Below are 20156 nucleotides of genomic sequence, written 5' to 3' on the forward strand. Positions count from 1 at the left end.
GATTGAAACAGATTTTTTTATGTTTTCTATGAGTTGGGTTTTAAAAAGCTTTTTTTAAATGAATTTGCAGTTACGAGCATTTGATTTATTTTTAGTAGCTTCTACACGTCATCATTAGGTCATTAATGCCCGTTTTCACCATCAATCCCTAATTTTTAAGTGTCCCATATGAAAACAAAATTAATATTATTTGTTATCATAGGGGTCACTTAAAAATTAGGGATTGATGGTGAAAACGGGCATTTAGTCTCCAGTACAGGATCCTCTCTTTACCACAGGCTAACATTGGATGGAAAAAGCTCATGCTTAAACCAACTTGTTTAACATTAACACTACTATAGCTGGGTTACACCATCTTACTTTAACATCAAAAATCTGTTAAACTCCATACAAAGGTTACGGTCAAGCTTTGGTGGTGCAACTCAGCTTAGGAGTAGGTACCTAGTTATGCTTTGACAATAATTTAGCCAAAAAAGGAGAAGAACAAGAAACTTAATGCATTAATTACGAGAACTGAAACTTTTTTTTTCTTACATAAAAATATAAATATAATTTTTTGTATTACTCAATGTGCATTATGCCACAGAAGCTATTGCATTACATTTAAGTAGGTACCTAGTAGAATTTATTTTTTTAAGTTGTTTCAAGGGTTTTTAATTTTCTTTTTAAAAACCTTCAATATCTCAACAACTCTACGTTCATCAGTGAACTTAGGCTGATGATAATTATTTCCAAATCCTCAGTTTTCTACGTACAATCATTTATTTATTTATTTATTTANAAATAGACCGTCACCTGGAGTAGAATTTTTTGATTTTTTTTAAATGCCTATTATTTTTAAAATATGCCACATAGATTTTTTTTTATATTTTTCTGATAACCAGCACAACTTGCCTCAACACCCAGTTCCGGCTTGACGTTACATTACGGGACACCCTGTATAAGAAACTCGCTAAATCCGTGATCAATGGTATAAAATATACATAGACAATAAGCCAGCAACTGTTCTGTTCATTTACTGCATGCAATAGCCGCAGGTGAATTCAACCAGCGAAGTGCCAAAGATAAAAGATTCGCTCTACAAAGAGATGCAGTGTGCCTTATCCCACTGAACTCCGTTACGCTAAACGCCCCGTCCGGAGGTAAATAAATAACGCTTCTTCCTAGCTCGGTTGCCTATCGATATGTCTCTCCTTTATAGTTGGTCGGTCTGCGGGCAAATCGTTCGATTTGTAATTTTAGTAGCTATCAGTCAGGTTTAGGTCAACAAAGATGACTCGTCGCGGTGACGACGTGTTTCCAATAGTGTTTTGAAATACCGTCATTTTGGTTTGTTTGTCGTAAATAACTTGAAACTAAAACAATAACATCGCCGCCGAGTTCGATAATATTGTTCACACTCGCACATATTAGACTTAAATGCGCTGTAGTTTTACTGATGGATTTTATACCTAATGAAATATTGGTTTTGCTCCCAGCTGGCTAACCCGGACCCGCCGATCCCGGAAGGGCTGCGCGACCGTCGGCACCGCATGATATTCGGCAACATCGAGGTCATCTACGAGTGGCATCGCGAGTAAGTATACCACACATTTCGTGTCTGACGCAAAACTGTTGCAGACGTCTGATACTTCTAACAATATTTGCAACTTTTACATTCGAAGATCTTTTTTAAAATCTGTGTTTAAAATTGGCCATTAAATTTATTTATTTATTTATTTATTTATTTAATGAAAGAAACATACAGCTTTTATATTACATATAGGTACAGGAAAAAGTTTAGTTTATTCATAAGCCAAAAAAGTTTCCAATGTTAATTTGTCAATAGCGAAGACATATTATAAAAAGTTTCGTAGTAATTTAACTAGGTAATTTCGTTCATCAGAAACAAGATAATCCCACTTAAACGTGGTCAACCTTCTTAACATGTGAAGTAAAAACACGCAGAGAACAATTGAATATATCAATGTGGCTGTATCGAACATTATGTGTGTTGCAAGCACGAACAAGAAATCTATTCTTTGAATAATTAGTTCTACAAATAGGAACAGAGAAAACTGCATTGGAGCGGGCACTGAGCCTGGGGCACCTGAATGACACTCGGCTGAGAAGGAAGGATGAATCTATGTAGTCATTTAAAATTTTAAACAAAAATACTTGATCCCTATGTTCACGTCTTAATTCTAATGACTGAAGCTGCGCTGAATGATCCCTAAACAAGTATCTAAGTCTTTTTAAAAATTTGTTTTGTATCCTTTCCATCTGATCAATATAAGTGGCATAAATTGGGTTCCATACTGTTGATGCATATTCGAGATGACTTCTTACTAAGGAGTTATACAACATTATATAGGTGTTTATATTTTTAAAATCTTTACATTGACGAAAGACAAAACCCAACATTTTATAAGATTTCGCAGTAACTCTATCAATATGAGACGCCAAGTTAAGTTCATTATCTAGATATACTCCCAGGTCTCTCACCTCGGCCACTCTTTTGATCATAATGTCATTAAATGTATAATTATAATTAATCGGACGTTTTTTGCGTGAAAAGGTAATAGTATGACATTTATCAATATTTAATTTTAGATTATTAGCTGAGCAATAATCATAAAAATTATTCAAATCGTTTTGAAATAGCAATGATTCTTCAACAGATTTAATGAATGTAAAAATTTTAGTATCGTCGGCGTATAATAATGCTTTGGAATGAAGAAAACAATTCATGACGTCATTAATAAATATATTAAAGAGAAGAGGGCCGAGATGAGAGCCCTGAGGCACGCCAGATGTGATAGGAACAAAGCTAGAAGTATAGCCCTTTATCGCAACTGCCTGGGATCTTTCGCGCAAGTATGAGGTCAGCCATCTCAGGAGATCGCCGTGTATACCTACCCTTCCGATTTTGCTAATCAATAAGTTATGGGAAATTTTGTCAAACGCTTTCGAAAAATCCGTATACACAGCATCCACCTGGAAGCCATCCTCCATAGCTTGCAATGTTAAATCCAAAAATTCACATAGATTAGATTCTGTGGAACGACGCGGTATAAAACCATGTTGATTTGGGATAATTAACGGTTTAATTGCGGGGAAAAGAGAATCGTAAATTATTTTTTCAAAGAGTTTTGGTATTACAGACAATTTGGAGATGCCACGGTAGTTAGCGATATTATGTTTGTCACCATTCTTATGTATGGGCACAATAATAGATTGCTTCCAGATCGAGGGCATCACACCCTGTTTTAGAGACATATTAAATAGCAAAGATAAAGGAACTGCCATAAGCTTATTACATTGCCTGAGAAATATTGGGTGTATACCATCAGGGCCAGCTCCCTTGGTGACGTCAAGATTCTTTAAATATTTTTCGACAGTGACGCTATCAATGTCCACAGAATTAATAATACAGGCATTGTATGTTACATCACAATCCGAGGTATTACTACAGGGGGGCTCAAAAACAGACTGAAAGAATGTGTTAAAAAGGTCAGCAATCGTTCGACCCTCAGATGCATGCATATCCCCTAGATATAAACTGTCAGGTATACTACTGTTATCTCGCTTTGATTTTATGAAAGACCAGAAGTACTTGGTATTGATCTGGATATTTCCCTCAGCGCGAGCAATATATTGATCATAACACAAAATTTCATACTTTTTAACATCACGACGTGCATTAGAGTAGTTCTCATAGTCACACTGTCTACCATAAATTTTCCATTTTTTATGAAGTTTAAGTTTTTTATTTAGAAGTTTAATTAGACGTTTATCAAACCAAACAGGGTACCTATTGTTGTCTTTAACAATCTTTTGAGGAACAAACTTATTTATTAGATCATTGACAACCTTATAAAAGCTATTCACAGCAGTTAAAATGTCGTTTGGGTCTAGATGATTCTCCCAATCAATATTTGACAGTTCATAATTAATTTTAATATAGTCCGCCGCGTGAAATTGTCGCACTACCCGAGGGGCAGGACACAGACTTGATGTATAATTAATAATTATGTCGATACACAAAGGAGGATGATGACCATCCTCAGGCAGTGACAACGGCGTGGCTCGTTGTACTGTACAGTTCAAGTCGGATATTACTAAATCTAATTTCCTACTGTTCATATTATCAACGTGATTATATTGAGATAAGTCGTTAAAGTTTAAAAACGCATATATTTGAGAAGTTAGTACATTATCTTGTGGATTTTCAAGGCACAGTTTACTATCAGAAGTATGTGGAGTTGAGTTCCACCTAGCAATTGTTATATTAAAGTCACCTACAAGCAAAAACTTATCATGAGGGTAGTCAATTTTTAGATCAGAAATATAATCATAAAGCGATTGTTCCGCTATCGATTGGTTATCATTTTGTGGAAAGTAGCAACAGAACAATCTTAGCAAAGATGTTGTAGGACCCTGATTCAACAAGATATTAACACATGTTACGTCTGCGTCATGCATAAAAGGTAACTTACGTAATCCCTGCATACTCACGCTGATCCCACGACGAACTGCAACCAAGGTACCACCACCCTTTTTAACGGATAAGTTATCATAGTCACGATCAGTGCGGTACACGCAATATCGAGAATCGAACAACTCGGCGTCACAAATTCCCGGTAAGAGCCAGGTTTCAGTTATACATATAATATCATAAACGGAGTTTAGAATATTTCTGTAAAACATTTTTACCTTCGTTCTCAGACCCCTGACATTCTGATAATAAATGTTAAGAGTGAATGCAAATATTTGATTCAACTAAAAAACTCTGTGAGAATGCAACGTTCCAAGTCTGTCTCAGTAACCCAGGGTGCATGCCCCTTGTCGGCTCCGACGCTATTAGATTCAATTTTAAAAAGCAATAGTAAGATATTTCGTCTTGCAACAACATTATGACATATATTACGATATTATTGTTAAAAGAAGTAAGTTGACAATTTGCACGTATAATACTGATAACGTGACTGTTAATCATTATAAAAATTAAACCATCAATAACAGTAAATGCTAAAAGCAGTAGAAGAAAAAAAATTTGAACGGCTATAACTCTTATACAATTTTGTTTAAAGATTGTTCGGATGAAATATGAATAATCGGCGACTGGTCGTTGCGGCGCACCATGACCGTACAGTTGCGGACCCAGCAGTACACGTAGCCCTTCTCTCTTGCCAACTTTTTAGCTTGATTAAGTAGATATTTGTTCCTTGCAGAAAGATGGTCATTGAAAAATATTCTATTACCACTCTGTGCCCCTGTGATACCGATATCCCGTGCGGTACAGTTCTTAATTTTACGTAGTAATGTTAAAAAATCATCTTTTTTATATCTCGAATGCATTTTCAGGATAATAGGCTTCGGCGTCTTGTTATCGGCGTCATTCTTAACCGCCACTCGGGTTACGAAGTCTACATCACTGTCCACGCTGATAGAAAAACCACACTTTTGGGCTAGGGACCTCACCAGATTCAAAAGATTTTCACCCTTTTTTTCAGGGATCCCGTTGATTTGTATATTTGAACGGCGAACCCACTGGTCATTGCGTTGATTGTTGTCAGAAATGTCTTTCAATTTGGAGCGCAATTGATCGAGCTCTTGATTTAGTTTGTTATTCTCGTCCTTAAGATCCGAGATCTGCACGTTTATATTTGCTATGGATGATGAAAAACTGTTTATCTTAGCCTCCCATGAATTAACAGTGGCCGAAAGTTTCATTAGTTGGTCATTAACATCCGTTTTTAGGGAGCTGATGGCCAACTGCAGGGCGTTAAATCGGCTATCAAAATGCTCCATAATAGCATTCGCATCAATGTTTATCATTGAATGCGACGTGCCACACTCCGAGCTAGGGGTGCCAGGGGCACTGGGACTGCCGGTGTTCATCTTTTTCTTTCCAGGTTTACACGACGGACATTTCCATTTAATCTTATTCATAGGTAATATTTTCTTAAAGTCAACTTCGCTCAATCCCACGCATACATAATGGTAGGAATTATTACATGCTGCACATTTAATTATGTCCTCCGCCTTTAAAGCTCCATTACAAGTCTTACAATCCATGATGAAGGTAGACAATAAAGCTTGTTCAATTTAAAGATGTAAACAACGTCCGCTACTTCGCAGCGTTAACCCGGCTAGCGAAAGGTCGCGTCCAAAAGGTCCTAAGCGCCGTGCGGAGCCCGTCGCTTACGCGTCGTAGCAACTCACAATCGCCAGACACTACGGTTTTGTAGCACAAAAATGTTTTTAAGTTAATTCACTTTAATTCGACAATAAACTGCAACTTCAATTATATTATAACGAATATAAGCACTTTATGCCCACTTTGCAATAGTCTTCGCGTATCAACAACACTTATTTACCGGTTATTTAATGTAAAAATGTAACACAGATGTTCCGCGCGCGTGATGTCTGTTAAAATCATAAAGAACACAAGACAAAATGTGGATCATATTAAGTACTTATTTGCCATTTTAAAATCCAAATTGTCATGACAGGTGGAATAACATCTTCCAAAAGTATCCGATCCCAATGCAAATGTCTCATTCTTATTCGTTTCGTATACATTACGTTTATACGAGTTATAAATTCCAAAGAACTATAATTTTATTCATGGCTTTCTTACGCTACAAAGGGCGGTACGTTTCGATATCTTATTCAAACTGTGAGTTTTAAAAATGGTGTATATGTTTGCAAAAATGTTTATTCCTGAATGCTTTATTAAAAGTAGTAGTTATGACAATAGACTGACACCCGTATTTACAAACGATGCTTGCTTAAGTGAAGCAGCAAATTGAACGCACAGCGTTGAATAGAGCTCTGTGATTGGTTCGTGTGACACCCTGTGCGTCCACGCGCACTGTGAAACATAGTAATGTTTGTACATACGGGCGAGAGTTTCTTGCGCTGCTTCTTCTCAGCACTGGCCCATTTATTGTCCCGAAGCAGTGGTAGGGTTAATACTAGGACGTGAAAAAGTGCTTTTATAAAGCCTATTTGCAAAAATAAATAAGTTTTATGAGGTTTTATGTGCTATTATAAATTATATATAGAGTTTCGAACAATTAACCAATTTTCTTCACTCTCCAGCACGTGTTTTGCAAAAAACATTTTTTTGTAAGCAATTTCGTTTAGTTACTCTGTTTCTAAGCCGGTTAAACGATTGTTTAAATACTGTTTCTTCTCTCTTATAGTCCGGTCAAATTGTACTAGACATGAACCCTGCAACAATTCGCATACAGCTGAAAATTGGTACGAATATTCGGAGCACCATTAGAATGAAAAATCCCCATCGATCCGACATGTGCCAAAAAAAAATAATAAAAAAGAGAAGTAAATAACTGTTGCAAATTGGACTACCCTAACATGTGAAAACAACTGATAGTTCGTAAGAAAGGGTAGGATAGAAGGAAGGATTTCAGCCACTTTCCTAGGATGAGCATAAATCTGTCGGTTGGTATCGGGACGTATCGACAGGGCATGGGTTGTGGGATTCTATCAACATGTTCTAAAGTGGAAATGATAGTGGAAAAATCCCACTGTAAAAAGTTACTATACCTGTGTGGAAAATTTATGGAGAGTTTGATTAAACTATTTTTTATACACTAGCTTTCCGGCTAGCGGCTTCGCCCGCGTGAAAAAAGGGCTGTTTTTAGGATTTTCCCGGAAAGAAGAACGGTCATNGAAAAAAAAAAAAATATGAGACTTGTTCAAAACTTCACATAAATGCCGATAAAGATACTGATTTTCTAAGATTCGTCGTATCGACAATATTTAATCTCTCTATGCATTCCTTTATATCGCGATCACAATGGCCAACAATAGAACTCGATTGCATTGCTTAATAGCTCCAGTTTCCTATTTAAATCAATATTCTAATGGAACAACTAAGAAGTCGTTAGCATTGTTCAGACTAACCCCATTCAAGTTATTTGTAAACAAGTCCTTGATTTAATCCACCTTAATCTTGCTTGGATAAATCAGTTTAAACAATGACAACATTACGTGAACTGTAATACGTTTATTTCGAATGTTATTTTGCAAAAACATTATTACAATTCTTTGTCGTGAAAGATAAATAGACTTGAGCCGCTTATGTAGATAAAGTCAATGTATACTTTTCTGTTAACATCCTGATTCCAAGTCTCCCTTTGAAATCAAAGCATGTCGCAGTTAACTTTTTTTGCCTTTATTCGGACAAATCTTGTTTATAATTGGCCCAGTAAACGAGATCGAGAATGTTCAAGTTTGATTATTAGGTCTTATGTTTTTTTTAAATTATTATGTAAGTAACCTTAGTTATAAAAGTAAGCTATGCGAGTTTTTGTGATGTTTGCTGTAGCGATTGCTGAAGAAACTTGCAAGTGTTAAATTATGAGATTCGATGCTCAGTTACAATTGTCAAGCATAAATAAACATGGACGAAACGACTTGGAAAAAGATATGATAACATTATAGACAATTGAAGACAATCTCGTGGTTGTCGTGGTTCCCCACGTCGCCTTGGGAGCTATCTGCGAGCCGTTTGTCATTGTTTACTCATGCGCGTACGACTGTCTGCAAGCCCTGTTCAGCTGTGCGATTGCATTGCTTATTTTACGTTGCGTGTTTTTTATTCCAATATTTTTTGTAATAGTTACGTTTAATGAAATTTCACTCTTTCTAAAACTTCTAATCAAATTCCTTTTTTATTTTTGAAAATTGGCAAAGTTAAAATAATTTTTGGAACACTTTACTTTCATTAGTTTTACTTTTTATGCTTTATGCTATTAATATTAAGGATTAGTCTAAGCAATAGTTAAGGATTTACTTTAAATGGCTTTAATCTGACAACAAATATTCCTTGTAATGCGAAATATTATAAATTGACGAAACGTTTCTATTGAAAAATGCCCTGTTGTCTCTTGTAAAAAGCTTGTTGAAGTCGCGAGTCGTGTGATTGACGCCCCCAAAGTGTATTGACATTTGTTGTCGGAATAAGCTGTTTATTGTCTTGCGAGCTGTCGCGCGCGGCAACCTACTAGGCCCGTTGCCGGCGCGCAGCGTTTGAGGCTTGTGTTGTGTCGCAGCAAGTTCGTGCACGAGCTGCACGAGTGCGTGGCCGCGCCGGAACTACTGGGGCCGCTGTTCCACCGCTTCTTCGAGAAGCGCATGTTCATGTACGAGCAATACTGCCGCAACAAGCCCGTCTCTGAGTACATCGTCTCCGAGCACGACCACTTCTTCCAGGAGCTCAGGCACAAGCTCGGCCACAAACTACAGGTAATACAACACAGCGCAACACTATCTAAATAACAACACCCAAACGGAATTGGCTTTTCACATGTAGATGATATCACGTGTCTCGCACCTAACACTTGTGACGTTCTCTCATGTTAGCTGAAAGCACAATCTCACAACCATCAATTATTTAGTCAATAACCATACCCGTTCGCTTCACATTTCTGCGGTAGCTGGCGCATACATAAGAACTATTAAGGCAGCTACTCCGCTTTAAAAGCACCAATAATATAGCTCATATAAAATGATACCGATACTAACCAAACTGCATGCAATGCCTTAGCATTAAAACACTTCTGTTCAAAGGTACGCTGATAAACTAACCACTACTGTGACCAAGTTAAACAAGGCACTGCTAACATCAGACACATTTATAAGTTGCACACTAGTGTGGCAATTCAGTGTGTGTGACACTGGTGTGGCAATGTTTAACAAATTATATTTTTGAAAAATAACAATATTTTTATTATTATTATTATTTACTATTAGTGTGACTACGGACTGGTTGGGATTTTTTTGTTTATGATTGGAAATGTACTTGAATCCAATACTTTGACTATGGTAATAATCAAATTAATTCCTATTTTACAGTTTTAAATCTTCTCACTCACTCCTGATGCTGTGTGGTGGTCAAAAAATATTTTTTTAAATATTCCCAGCCTTTTGAATAGTTTGATTTTAATTCGAAATCATAAATGAAAACGAAGTGACCATTATATTATTATTAATATTCCACAACAGTATGAAAGAAACTAAATGTCAATTTAGTTTGGAACATTTTTATAAGTAATCTTAAAAACATTGCATACAAAAAGGTCGTGACGTGTAGTATTTTTCCCCATAGAATCAATAATTTTTTTCTTTTACAATATTAGATAAACACTGACTACTCTTTTTTAACATTTCTGATCTCGAATTGAAATTCCCCCAGTCCCCTCCCTTCCCGTTTGAAAATAATGTTTCAAATGTGATTCCTATGCAACCAAGCATTGTCAATTTTATAGTAAACCATTACATCGTGTGTTCCAACACTAGGTTCTTCTTAGACAACGTTCGTACATCCCTGGCGCACGCATTAGTATCGCGCAGGTACAAACTCCGTTCACTATTTGTCCACAATCCGGGCAGCGCTGGTACCATGACTTACACTTGTCCTATTTTTAAGAAACTTGTAGTTTAATCCCCTAACGGAATAGGACTCGAGGCAAAATTCTTTGATCTACCATATTACAATCGTAACCACCGAATTGGCAGATAGTTTAACACACTCAGTACCAGCCATGCTTCGCAGTATTCACTACACTACGGGCGCATGCCATCGACTTCAGATTTTTGTTTTCATTTATTTGCTCACAAGTCGATGGAATGAGACATAGTGAGTGAAATCATATTTGTTGTCCCCGCTGTCATCCGCCGCAATGTTTAAGGGAACACATTCAAAAACACACGTTGTCTAAAATTCACGTAATCGTAGTTAAAACTTATGTGTTCTACGCTAAAAGCACTCGATGCTTGCATGATCAAATGCTAAATGTTTGGTGTCTATATATTAACAAAACCACGTATTTTGGTTAATTTCTGGTAATTTATGTTTTTTAAACAGACACGACACGCACACACCACAAATATGTCGTGCAATGCTATGTGTTGAAATTTCGCTTTAAATGTTCGCATGCTTGCGAATTGCGTTTGGACGGACTGGAGGCCATAATTCTTGAGGTCCAAACGCCTGTTGTAATAGTTATGAGTGTCTATAACTGTTGGCGTAAAATTTTCAGCTCGGTGACCTGCTGATCAAGCCGATCCAACGCATCCAGAAGTACCACTTGCTGGTGAAGAAGATCTTATCGTACTCCGAGCACGCGCGCGCGAACCCCGACGTGCTGGCGTCGCTGCGCCAGGCCATGCACTACACAGACATCATCCCCAAGAACGCCAACATGATGATGGACGTCGGCCGCCTGCAAGGATTCACGGTAAGCATCGCCATCCTTATTTTCACTTGCCAGACGAAGTGTCCTAGGCGTACACCCTTCCGCTATCACCGTACTATTTGCCATCAGCGACTGACAACTCGCGAATTATTTCGTAACAATGTGTTTTGTGCTTGCATTGCTTTTTGCGAATTGACCATTGAAATCCGATTACAGATGTGGCCGTCTGTTGCTAATTACGAATTTAATTTGCGCCAAAAGTTCAATCAGGATTAGGGACTAAACTGTGAACCAGAGATCATTATTAAAAGCTAGCACGTAGCGTGTTGTGATAACATTATGAAATACAAAAAAAATCCCATTAAATAAATGTCATTTAGTAAGTAAATGCTTCACATTTACCTGAAAACTGACAGTTTACCCTCAGTTGTTTATGGATGAATGGTGTAGGTCGCGCAACGAAAGATTTGGCGAACACACACAACAATTTACGCATACAAATATCGAATACCCTAGTCACCTCGCACTTGCTCAATATAACGAATGTGTGCAAGCGAGGCAGAGAAGAGAGCTTGTCAGTCAGACTACGCACAGCATCAGCGCGGCGAGCGTATACAGATATCTGCTTGTGTAGAGCGCCTCAACTGTCGCTGCGCGGCCTATACGATTATGATCATGCCACAAGGATTGGTCGCGACATGAGTATGTACAAGACTCGAGGCGTCGAGTCCTATTTTTGAAGCCTCGAGGCGAAATGGCAATGCTCAGTAAGCTCGGTAGGCTCGGTGCCCCGAATTTAGCCGAGCTGCGAGCTCTCTGAGCCATGCCTCGAAGCTTTAAAAGAGCTCGAGCCTTGAAAAGAGCTCGAACCTTCAAAAGAGCTCAAACAAATAACAAAACATCACCTACTTTGATTTTAATTATGATACTTTTAAAATGGACCTATATTTTATTTTGTTAGGAAAAGTTATAATTCTAATTGTTTGTAGTCATTATTTGATTTGTGCCCTTTTGTGAAAAACGTTTTTCAAATATGTATTTTATTGTAGCATCAGAATTTCTGCAGTTTTATTTAATAAGACGATCTTAACACAAAAGTTAACTGGGCTTTCAAAAAGGCTCAAGCTCTCAAACAGGCTCGAGCTCTGCGAAAGACTCCAAGCTTCATAAACGAGGCGTGCCCCGAAAAAGGCTCGAACTCTAAAAAGGACTTCCGAGTCGTCGAGCTTCATACAAACGAGGCGAGCCCTGTAAAACGACTCTGAGCTCTCGGAAGCCTCGCCTTGTACATCACTAGACATGAGGCGAGATGAGCGAAGCATTAACGGTGGCTGGTCGTTGCAGGGCAACATCACGGCGCAGGGCAAGCTGCTGATGCAGGAGGCGCTGCAGGTGGCCGACCTGAGCTCCAGCAGCGAGAAGGGCAAGGAGCTTCACGTGTTCCTCTTCGAGCAGTGCGTCATCTTCAGCGAGGCCGTCGGCAAGAAGAACCAGTACACCAGCCCCACCTACAACTACAAGGGACATGTGCAGGTATGGCTTTCTCTATTAAAGTAGGCGCACACCGTTGATTTTTAGTTGGCCGATAGTTGTGCCCGATTTTAATTTGTATGAAGAATCGGCCAAATCGAATCGGCGTAGTGTGCGCACTCCCATACATGCCCATACTGATCAACTGCCCGACTAAACTATCGGCCGACGAAAAATCAACGGTGTGCGCCTACTCTTATGTCCCGTGGAATGTAGATGCCATCATGCTTCCAACAGACCGATTGAGTTACAAACTTTCTGTACACATGATGAGTTGTAAATAACATTATGATCGGTTCATTCTGACTTATACCAGGCCTGTTCATCTCCGCGAGTTTACATCGAAAACAAAACACGCACGATAGCCCACCTACAGGATACTATTTGACAAGGCCTCACATACGAGCGAACATTGACTCACGCACGCGTATTCTTGTGTATGTTGGAAGAAAATAAATAAAATGGTGTACTAAATACTGTGCAGTATTTAACTGCCTAAATAATAATCAGAATGTACTTTTTTAAGTTGCCTCAAGTCATTGAGAGGTAAATAAGTAGTTAATATTATTCATGATAATTCATGCTAAATCATGTATTTCCTCCGCCATTTTCCGCAGTTTGGCACCTCACGTCACATCATTTTACCGAAGTCAGCCCTATAGCTTCGGCGCAGTGCCGATCACTGACGTTTGTCAACAAAATGGTGCTTGACTCTTGAGACAGGCTAAATTACACCATATTGTTAATGACATTGAGCATACATTTTTTTAAATTCCTTCGCGAAGTAAAACTTTTGTACGTAGTACTTATTATTATTCTGTGCTTATACTTATTTCAAATAAAGATTTCTTTGATGCAGGGGCTCTTTCTAGCAACTGATATAATATCACCAGTCTTAATCGTGTTTAAAATAAACTAATATTTCAACTATATTTCCACAGATGAACAAGATGGAGCTTGAAGAAGTTGAGAACAACACAGCGTTCATAATCCACTCGTTGGACCCGAACAAGCCGCGGCAGTCTTATCTCTGCAAGGGCCCCGAGGCGTCGCTCCAGGAGTGGATCGCGGCGCTCTCGCGCATTCTCAACTCGCAGCGAATGTTCGGCGAGGCGCTCGAGAACCCCAGCGCCTACCTGCGCGAGCTGCAGGGCCACTCCTCGTAAGTACCACGCGCCACGCCACGCCACGCCACGCCGCGCCGGCTGCGCGCATGCCACGCGGGATAGATAGCTTCAGCGAAGGGTCTTATAAAGCTAGCCCGATTTCTATAATATCCAATCAAATTGGTAGACCCTAGCGAGACCGATGGACGGCAGAATATAAGTTTTAAATCTTAGTATAATTAATAAATCAGTAATAGTATTCAAAGCCCGTGTAATCCAATAGTTATAGTATAAACCCATTATATAATCGCACAATTTTATTCATTTTAGTACCGAGAGAGAGTAATTATAAGCGTTCAAATATATATCAATTCATATGTAACCGATACTGCCATTATAAAAAGATTACACTAGTGAGATTACCGCGTATTGGTGGCTAGTCGCAAGGCGTGCTAGTGACGTCACGTGTGGCCTGCGCGCGCGCCGGCAGCGTGCGCGCCGCGCGCGGCCGCCGCGATAACAGCCGATAACCCTAACCGCATGTAACACAACTCCACTAACAAAGGATGTTAATTAACCGGCGATGTGCGGACTGCTATTATCGCGAATACAACCACCGATGACATATTACTCCTTTATAACTTAACTGGACCGCGAACAGTGTAAATAATCATCTGACATTGAAATACAAGCATATGACTGTAAAAGTATGTCGTACAATTTCACGCATTCCGCGCATCTGAACTGTTTCTGAAGGTGTAATAATTAATTTAATTTTACGCTATTTTTGAAGAGTGATAAAAGAGCTTTGTAATAATCGTAATAGGAAATAATAACAAGGATAACTGAAACTCGCCGAGAATTGTTGTGTTTACAGAATGAATGACAACCTTGTTATAGCAATAAAAATGATACTTTTTATTATATCATTATATCTACTAACGACAATTCGGCAGCTAATTTACGAATCTATTCACCAGAAAACTGAAAATATATTACAAAAAAATGTTTGACCACTTACAGAGACAAATGAATGACATTAAAAGTAAGTTACATCAGCAATATTGATAGAATGGTTCGTACATTAGCTAGCCGTTTATCCACGAGTCTTCCAAAGGTGTCTTTAGTCGCAGACACACAGCAACTCTTGGCGACGCATGCATGACCCAGGACGCCTCAAACACGAGTCTTTCGAGAAATCAAAACACATTCTTTCTCGTCTCTTCTGCTTATCGTATCACTTAGAAGACATGTCGTGTTTGAGGTGTCCCAGGGAGAAAATTTGTGTTAGCATACTAACATGCGGTGGTGGATGTGGATAATAACTTTAATGTATTAACAAGCGACACGATCAGCCGCCGGCCCGGCTGCTGGCGTCTGAGTCAATTGTAAGTTCGCGCGGCTCGTATAAATAACTAGTTATAATAATTGTCCATGTTAGGTTAATTACTACACTGGAATTGATATTTAGATATACTTATTTTGAAAATTTTAATGTTAATACGGGTAGGATGTGTATGTACCTTTAAAGTAACAGTTCATATCGCTTTAACTTAGACATGACCAGTGGTTCTGCGATTGAAGCTGACTGGTCGACGGCGATACCTCCAGTCGAGGTGTCGCATTACAGTGAAATTTAATATTAGTTATTCAGTAATGTTAACGAAAACGCAATAATGTACTGCCAGATTATGTAAGTGTACTTGAGAACTGACCAATGATAACGTCGTTTGATCATCATTTATGTATAACAACCTCTATTTCAATGTAAAAGTACTTATTGTAATTCGAATGTACACTGGTAATGATGTTCTAAGTTATTTTAGTTATTTTCGCGAAACTAATAGTGTACGTGCTACTTAATTTAAAAATCTGCAAGTCATATCAAGCATCATATCACTGTTCGCACCCCTGACGCTATAGGTTCTTTATAACACACATATTCTTGAACATAATATGTGTCAGAACTATTTATCTATAGAATACCGTCAATTGATTCAAAACAACATACATTATAACCTTTCTGAACAATTTAACATAGCTCTTACAAAGCTTTCTCTTGCCATTGGTTGATCTTGGCCGAATGAAAGTGAGCATGCATCTAATGCATACATTTCTTTATTTTTCTCAGTGATTAGTGTTAAGTAGGAATCGAAGAAGACTGGAAATATGGAGTGAACATACGAAAAGTATATTGGAAACGTTGGTTAGAAGTATTGCATGGTAGGTTAAGACACGTCATATACATTCTCAGTAAGGTTAGAGTCATGTAATCGCGGAATATTTATTCTTTAATAATCTCACATTTGTATAGCCTACTCGAACGGAATGCGTTGTAACAAATCGCAATGCATTCTCGAAAAGTAGGCATTTCACAGCTTTTTAAGGTAACGACCGGAAGCTGTCTAGTAGTTATAATTATTATTATATTTATTACAGTTGTTACAATTATTGTTGTAACACCAGAGACCTGCAAAGTACACATGAAATAGAAAATATTAGTATATAGTCGCAAGATACTATAATAGTACCGTATAACATAAAATATATTGCACCGTACAATTAGCGTAAGTATTCTTGGTATTATACTGATCTTCACAATCAATATTTCCGATACAATTTCTCATATTGGATGTTCGCTGAATATGTACTTCACTTTTGGATAGCTATAATGTGACTTCATCGATGACGTAGACGTTTTAGACACTGCATCTATAGAAAGCAAAGACATACACGCGACATCATAGCTTAGTATTTGAAGATTATAAATGTATAAATGGTGTCACCTTACAACATAATTATAATCCAGTCTTCATGTTATATTAACAAAATTTTCAAATATACATAGTATAAGATCCCGAGTTGATACCTACCTAGTATAATTTCATATAGTCTTTTAACTCCATTCACCTAACCCCGTATACCGCAACACATCTACTTATTGCATTCGTTTAGATTAAATCATTTTAGGTATAGGGGCCAACTTTTGATTGCAATCATTTTTAATGTAATTTATTAATCATTTTACCCACTTATAATTATTTATCATCCCAGCCATTGTAGTCTGTAAGTTTAGGTGGAATAATTAATTGTAATAAATAGTAAACATTAACATTAAATGCTTTACAACTCGGCTTTTGATGTTCATAGTAATAAGGTATATTTAATGGTTATTATTAATGTGTAATGTGTATTTATAGTTTGCTGCATTTACGCTGCGTAAAGGTGCAGTCTGAGTTATCGAGGGTGTAATAATATGACATGTAATCGAACGCCGCTGCGCACTCCGGGACGGTAGCCGCCTTTTAATGAGTTCATCTGGCAATGAAATCTCTGCCCAGAACTTAAATACTTAGCAATACATCTATATAAATGATAACAACAAAGTTATAGGACAGTTTGAATGAATCTGCATCCATTGTAGTACTAACAAACAGGATAACATTAGATGAAGTAGTTGATAAGCGTGCTCACCGCGGTGCAGCGGCAGCCGCGCTCGCGCCGCCGGTAGCGGCCGGCGGCGACAGACCGGCGGCGGCGGGGGTTAGGGTCAAAGTGATCACTGCTTTAATAACGATGGGTTACCGCTTCGTTGTGGCTACTTAATTATAATGAGTCGCACATTTAACAGATTATATAGCTAATATATTTTGTTACTTTTAAATTGTACGAGTTGGAGATGGCGACGATTATTTTGTGATCGACGTAACGCTTCGTTATTTGCTTTTGAAATACATTATAATTAGACATCTCAATAATAGTGCATAGAATAGTTCACACGACTCCTTATACTATCTCTTGCGAATTATGTTGATCTGTTCTAACATTAATATTTTATATCTGTATTCAACTTTTCTATAATCTAACAAACTCGACCAAAGCATTTGAGTTTTCAAAAATAATGTTATCTTCTACATTTATGTGTTATCATTTTAATAAATCATCGTATGTATATATTTGCCTATCGAATCCTAAATATGTATATAATACTAACTTCTAACAATCACTGTAATACTGAACTACTTATATGTTACATGAGTAACCAATAAATGTGAATAAAAAATGCTTGTGGTTTTATGCTTTTAGTCCCGCATGCTTGTTATGTTTATTTCTTTTTTGTTGATTATTTTTATGTTCGGGGGCCAGCTTAGCTGAACGCTGCTAATATTGGCACAGCAACGCAATAGATGAGCGCTCACCTACACATGAATCCATATAAAAGTGAGAATAGAAACGCTTGGTGGTGGTGGTGATGGGGTATTTAGTTCGCTTGACTCATGAGGAGCGGGAGAGGGTGCATTAGCGGTAGCGAAAGCTGGTTCGCCCATTTTTGTTTTGTTTTGTTTTAACATCCTATTCCCGTCCGAATAGCGCGGGTTCGGGGTGGTGCGGGCTGCGTAAGACGGAGAGCGTGCCGCCGTCGGTGGGCGCGCGGCTGGCGCCTGAGCTGCGGCGCACGCAGCGGCCGCACGCCAAGGCCAACACCATCAACCTGCCCACCACCGCCATCCGCGGCGACGAGCGCAAGAAGAGCGCCAACGTCGCCGCCAACAACGCGGCCGCGCACACCTCGCCGCCGCACGCCAACGTGAGTAGCGCGCGCGATGCAGCTGCGCCGATGACGTCAAACTCCGACCTGTACCTCTAGCATGAACAACTTTCGTCTTCGAATCGTTTGCGTACTCGACAAAATTCGATACTCAATCTTCGAATTAAACGATAACGTGACAATTTTGATTCTCAAAATAAGTTTCGTCCAACCTTTTCTCATACTAAGTTCACTTTACGACACGTTCACAAGGGCGCTGTTGTAGTTTTAGTACTAAAATTTTCATGGCGATTCGAATACGCAAACGATTCGAACTCGAAAATTCGAAAACGTTGAAACATACGTGGGAATAACTAATTCGGAAAAACTTTGTCTAAACAAAGTTAGCAAAATTACTCGAGATACTGTCCACAGGCGTTTTTAATGTCATGTGGATTTGCACACGCTCACAGGATTGGCTCGCTTGTGTTTAAATTCCACGCTACAGATGCTACAGATGACCATGCTATTTGAGTCTTAGTTATTCCTAGTGCGGTTAACCCGCACCGAGATGGTCGCCCCGAATCCCGTATATCAAGTTTCGCAATAATTATTTATCCTTGATTACGGATGCTAATAAGCATGCGGGACAATCCCATGTGGGTGGGTGTGCAAAGAGCATATCACTAAAAACTCTTAACAAGCAAAGTGCACATAATTTGACCGTATTGCTAGAATAGATAGGAGTCATCTTCCTGTTCTTACAACATATTCAATTATGAAATAGTGAAATAAATTCAGGCGGAGATAACCAAATATACCCAAATCTATTTATTGAACCGATTGAAAACCTAACTTGCACAACGGTCAGAGTAATTCGATCTGTACTCACCTAAGGCTCTATTTATTTATTTAGTACACCAACAAAGTCACGTACAGTTCATACATTTTAACATGGTTAACAATGATGCATTAATGACACTATTATAAAAAAATATTGAGGAACACTAATTTGCGATCACAAAAACACATGATACAAAGACAGTGCTTGATGCACTATCACCAAATATTTCAACCGTGCCGTTTGTTTCAAGAGTTTACTTTTTTCCGGAATCGTAATAGGTATAATTATATCGGACTACTCGTGACGTCAGCTCATAAAACTCATTTAATTTTATAAGTAGGCTTTTTACAAGCATTTTTACGCGTCCCAGTATTAACCCTAGCACTGGTTCAAGACAATCAATGGGCCAGTGCTGAGAAGAAGCAGCGCAAGAAACTCAGTCACTATTTTAGCTGACAGCGAATATAGATACTCGTACAAATCACTGTGTCGATGGCCTCAACTCTCGTTGCGCTTACTACACGTAGTCGTCATAATATTAAACCTGATGAAATTATTTTAATATTCGGCATATAATGTTTTTAACCAATTATCACAATCGATGCAGATTTCATTTTAAATGCAGTAAGGTATTGCATAATAAGTAATAACACAGTAGGTAATATAGTTTTTGGTAGCTTTTGCATGACAATGGTTATACATTGGGTAACTTAAATATTAAAAAAGGGTAACTTCTTTGTTTATCTGTAACCAGAACATGAAGCACACTGTTGCAATACAACATAATACGAATTCTATTTGGGAATAATCACCTCTCATAAGCGTGACATCATGTTTTTATAGAAAGACAGCTACAAGTGAAGCGGGAGGCGCAATTGATTCGATGGTCAAATAGTATAAAAACATCGCGCCGCATATACAAAAAAAAAACTGGT

At 38.3% G+C, this 20156-nt stretch overlaps 2 protein-coding genes across 2 annotated transcripts in view; one reads left to right on the forward strand and one right to left on the reverse strand.

Moving 5' to 3' along the window:
* Positions 1 to 1454: 1454 nt before the first annotated feature.
* The window catches only part of LOC114352899 (kalirin-like), a 28918-nt gene continuing 10216 nt past the window's right edge, over positions 1455 to 20156 (forward strand). Inside the window, exons 1-6 of the mRNA XM_028304660.1 lie at positions 1455 to 1576; positions 9069 to 9261; positions 11058 to 11255; positions 12558 to 12746; positions 13685 to 13905; positions 18221 to 18437. Coding sequence (XP_028160461.1) covers positions 1455 to 1576; positions 9069 to 9261; positions 11058 to 11255; positions 12558 to 12746; positions 13685 to 13905; positions 18221 to 18437 — 1140 coding nt within the window. The remainder of the gene's footprint in view (positions 1577 to 9068; positions 9262 to 11057; positions 11256 to 12557; positions 12747 to 13684; positions 13906 to 18220; positions 18438 to 20156) is intronic.
* Positions 4963 to 6407, reverse strand: LOC114352897 (uncharacterized). The gene has a single exon (XM_028304658.1). The coding sequence runs from the start codon at positions 6058 to 6060 to the stop codon at positions 5053 to 5055; it is 1008 nt and encodes a 335-aa protein (XP_028160459.1). The 5' UTR covers positions 6061 to 6407; the 3' UTR covers positions 4963 to 5052.

The sequence above is a fragment of the Ostrinia furnacalis genome, unplaced genomic scaffold (assembly GCF_004193835.3).
Source record: "Ostrinia furnacalis isolate ACB-3 unplaced genomic scaffold, ASM419383v2 OfSCF1473, whole genome shotgun sequence".
Lineage (NCBI taxonomy): Eukaryota > Metazoa > Arthropoda > Insecta > Lepidoptera > Crambidae > Ostrinia > Ostrinia furnacalis.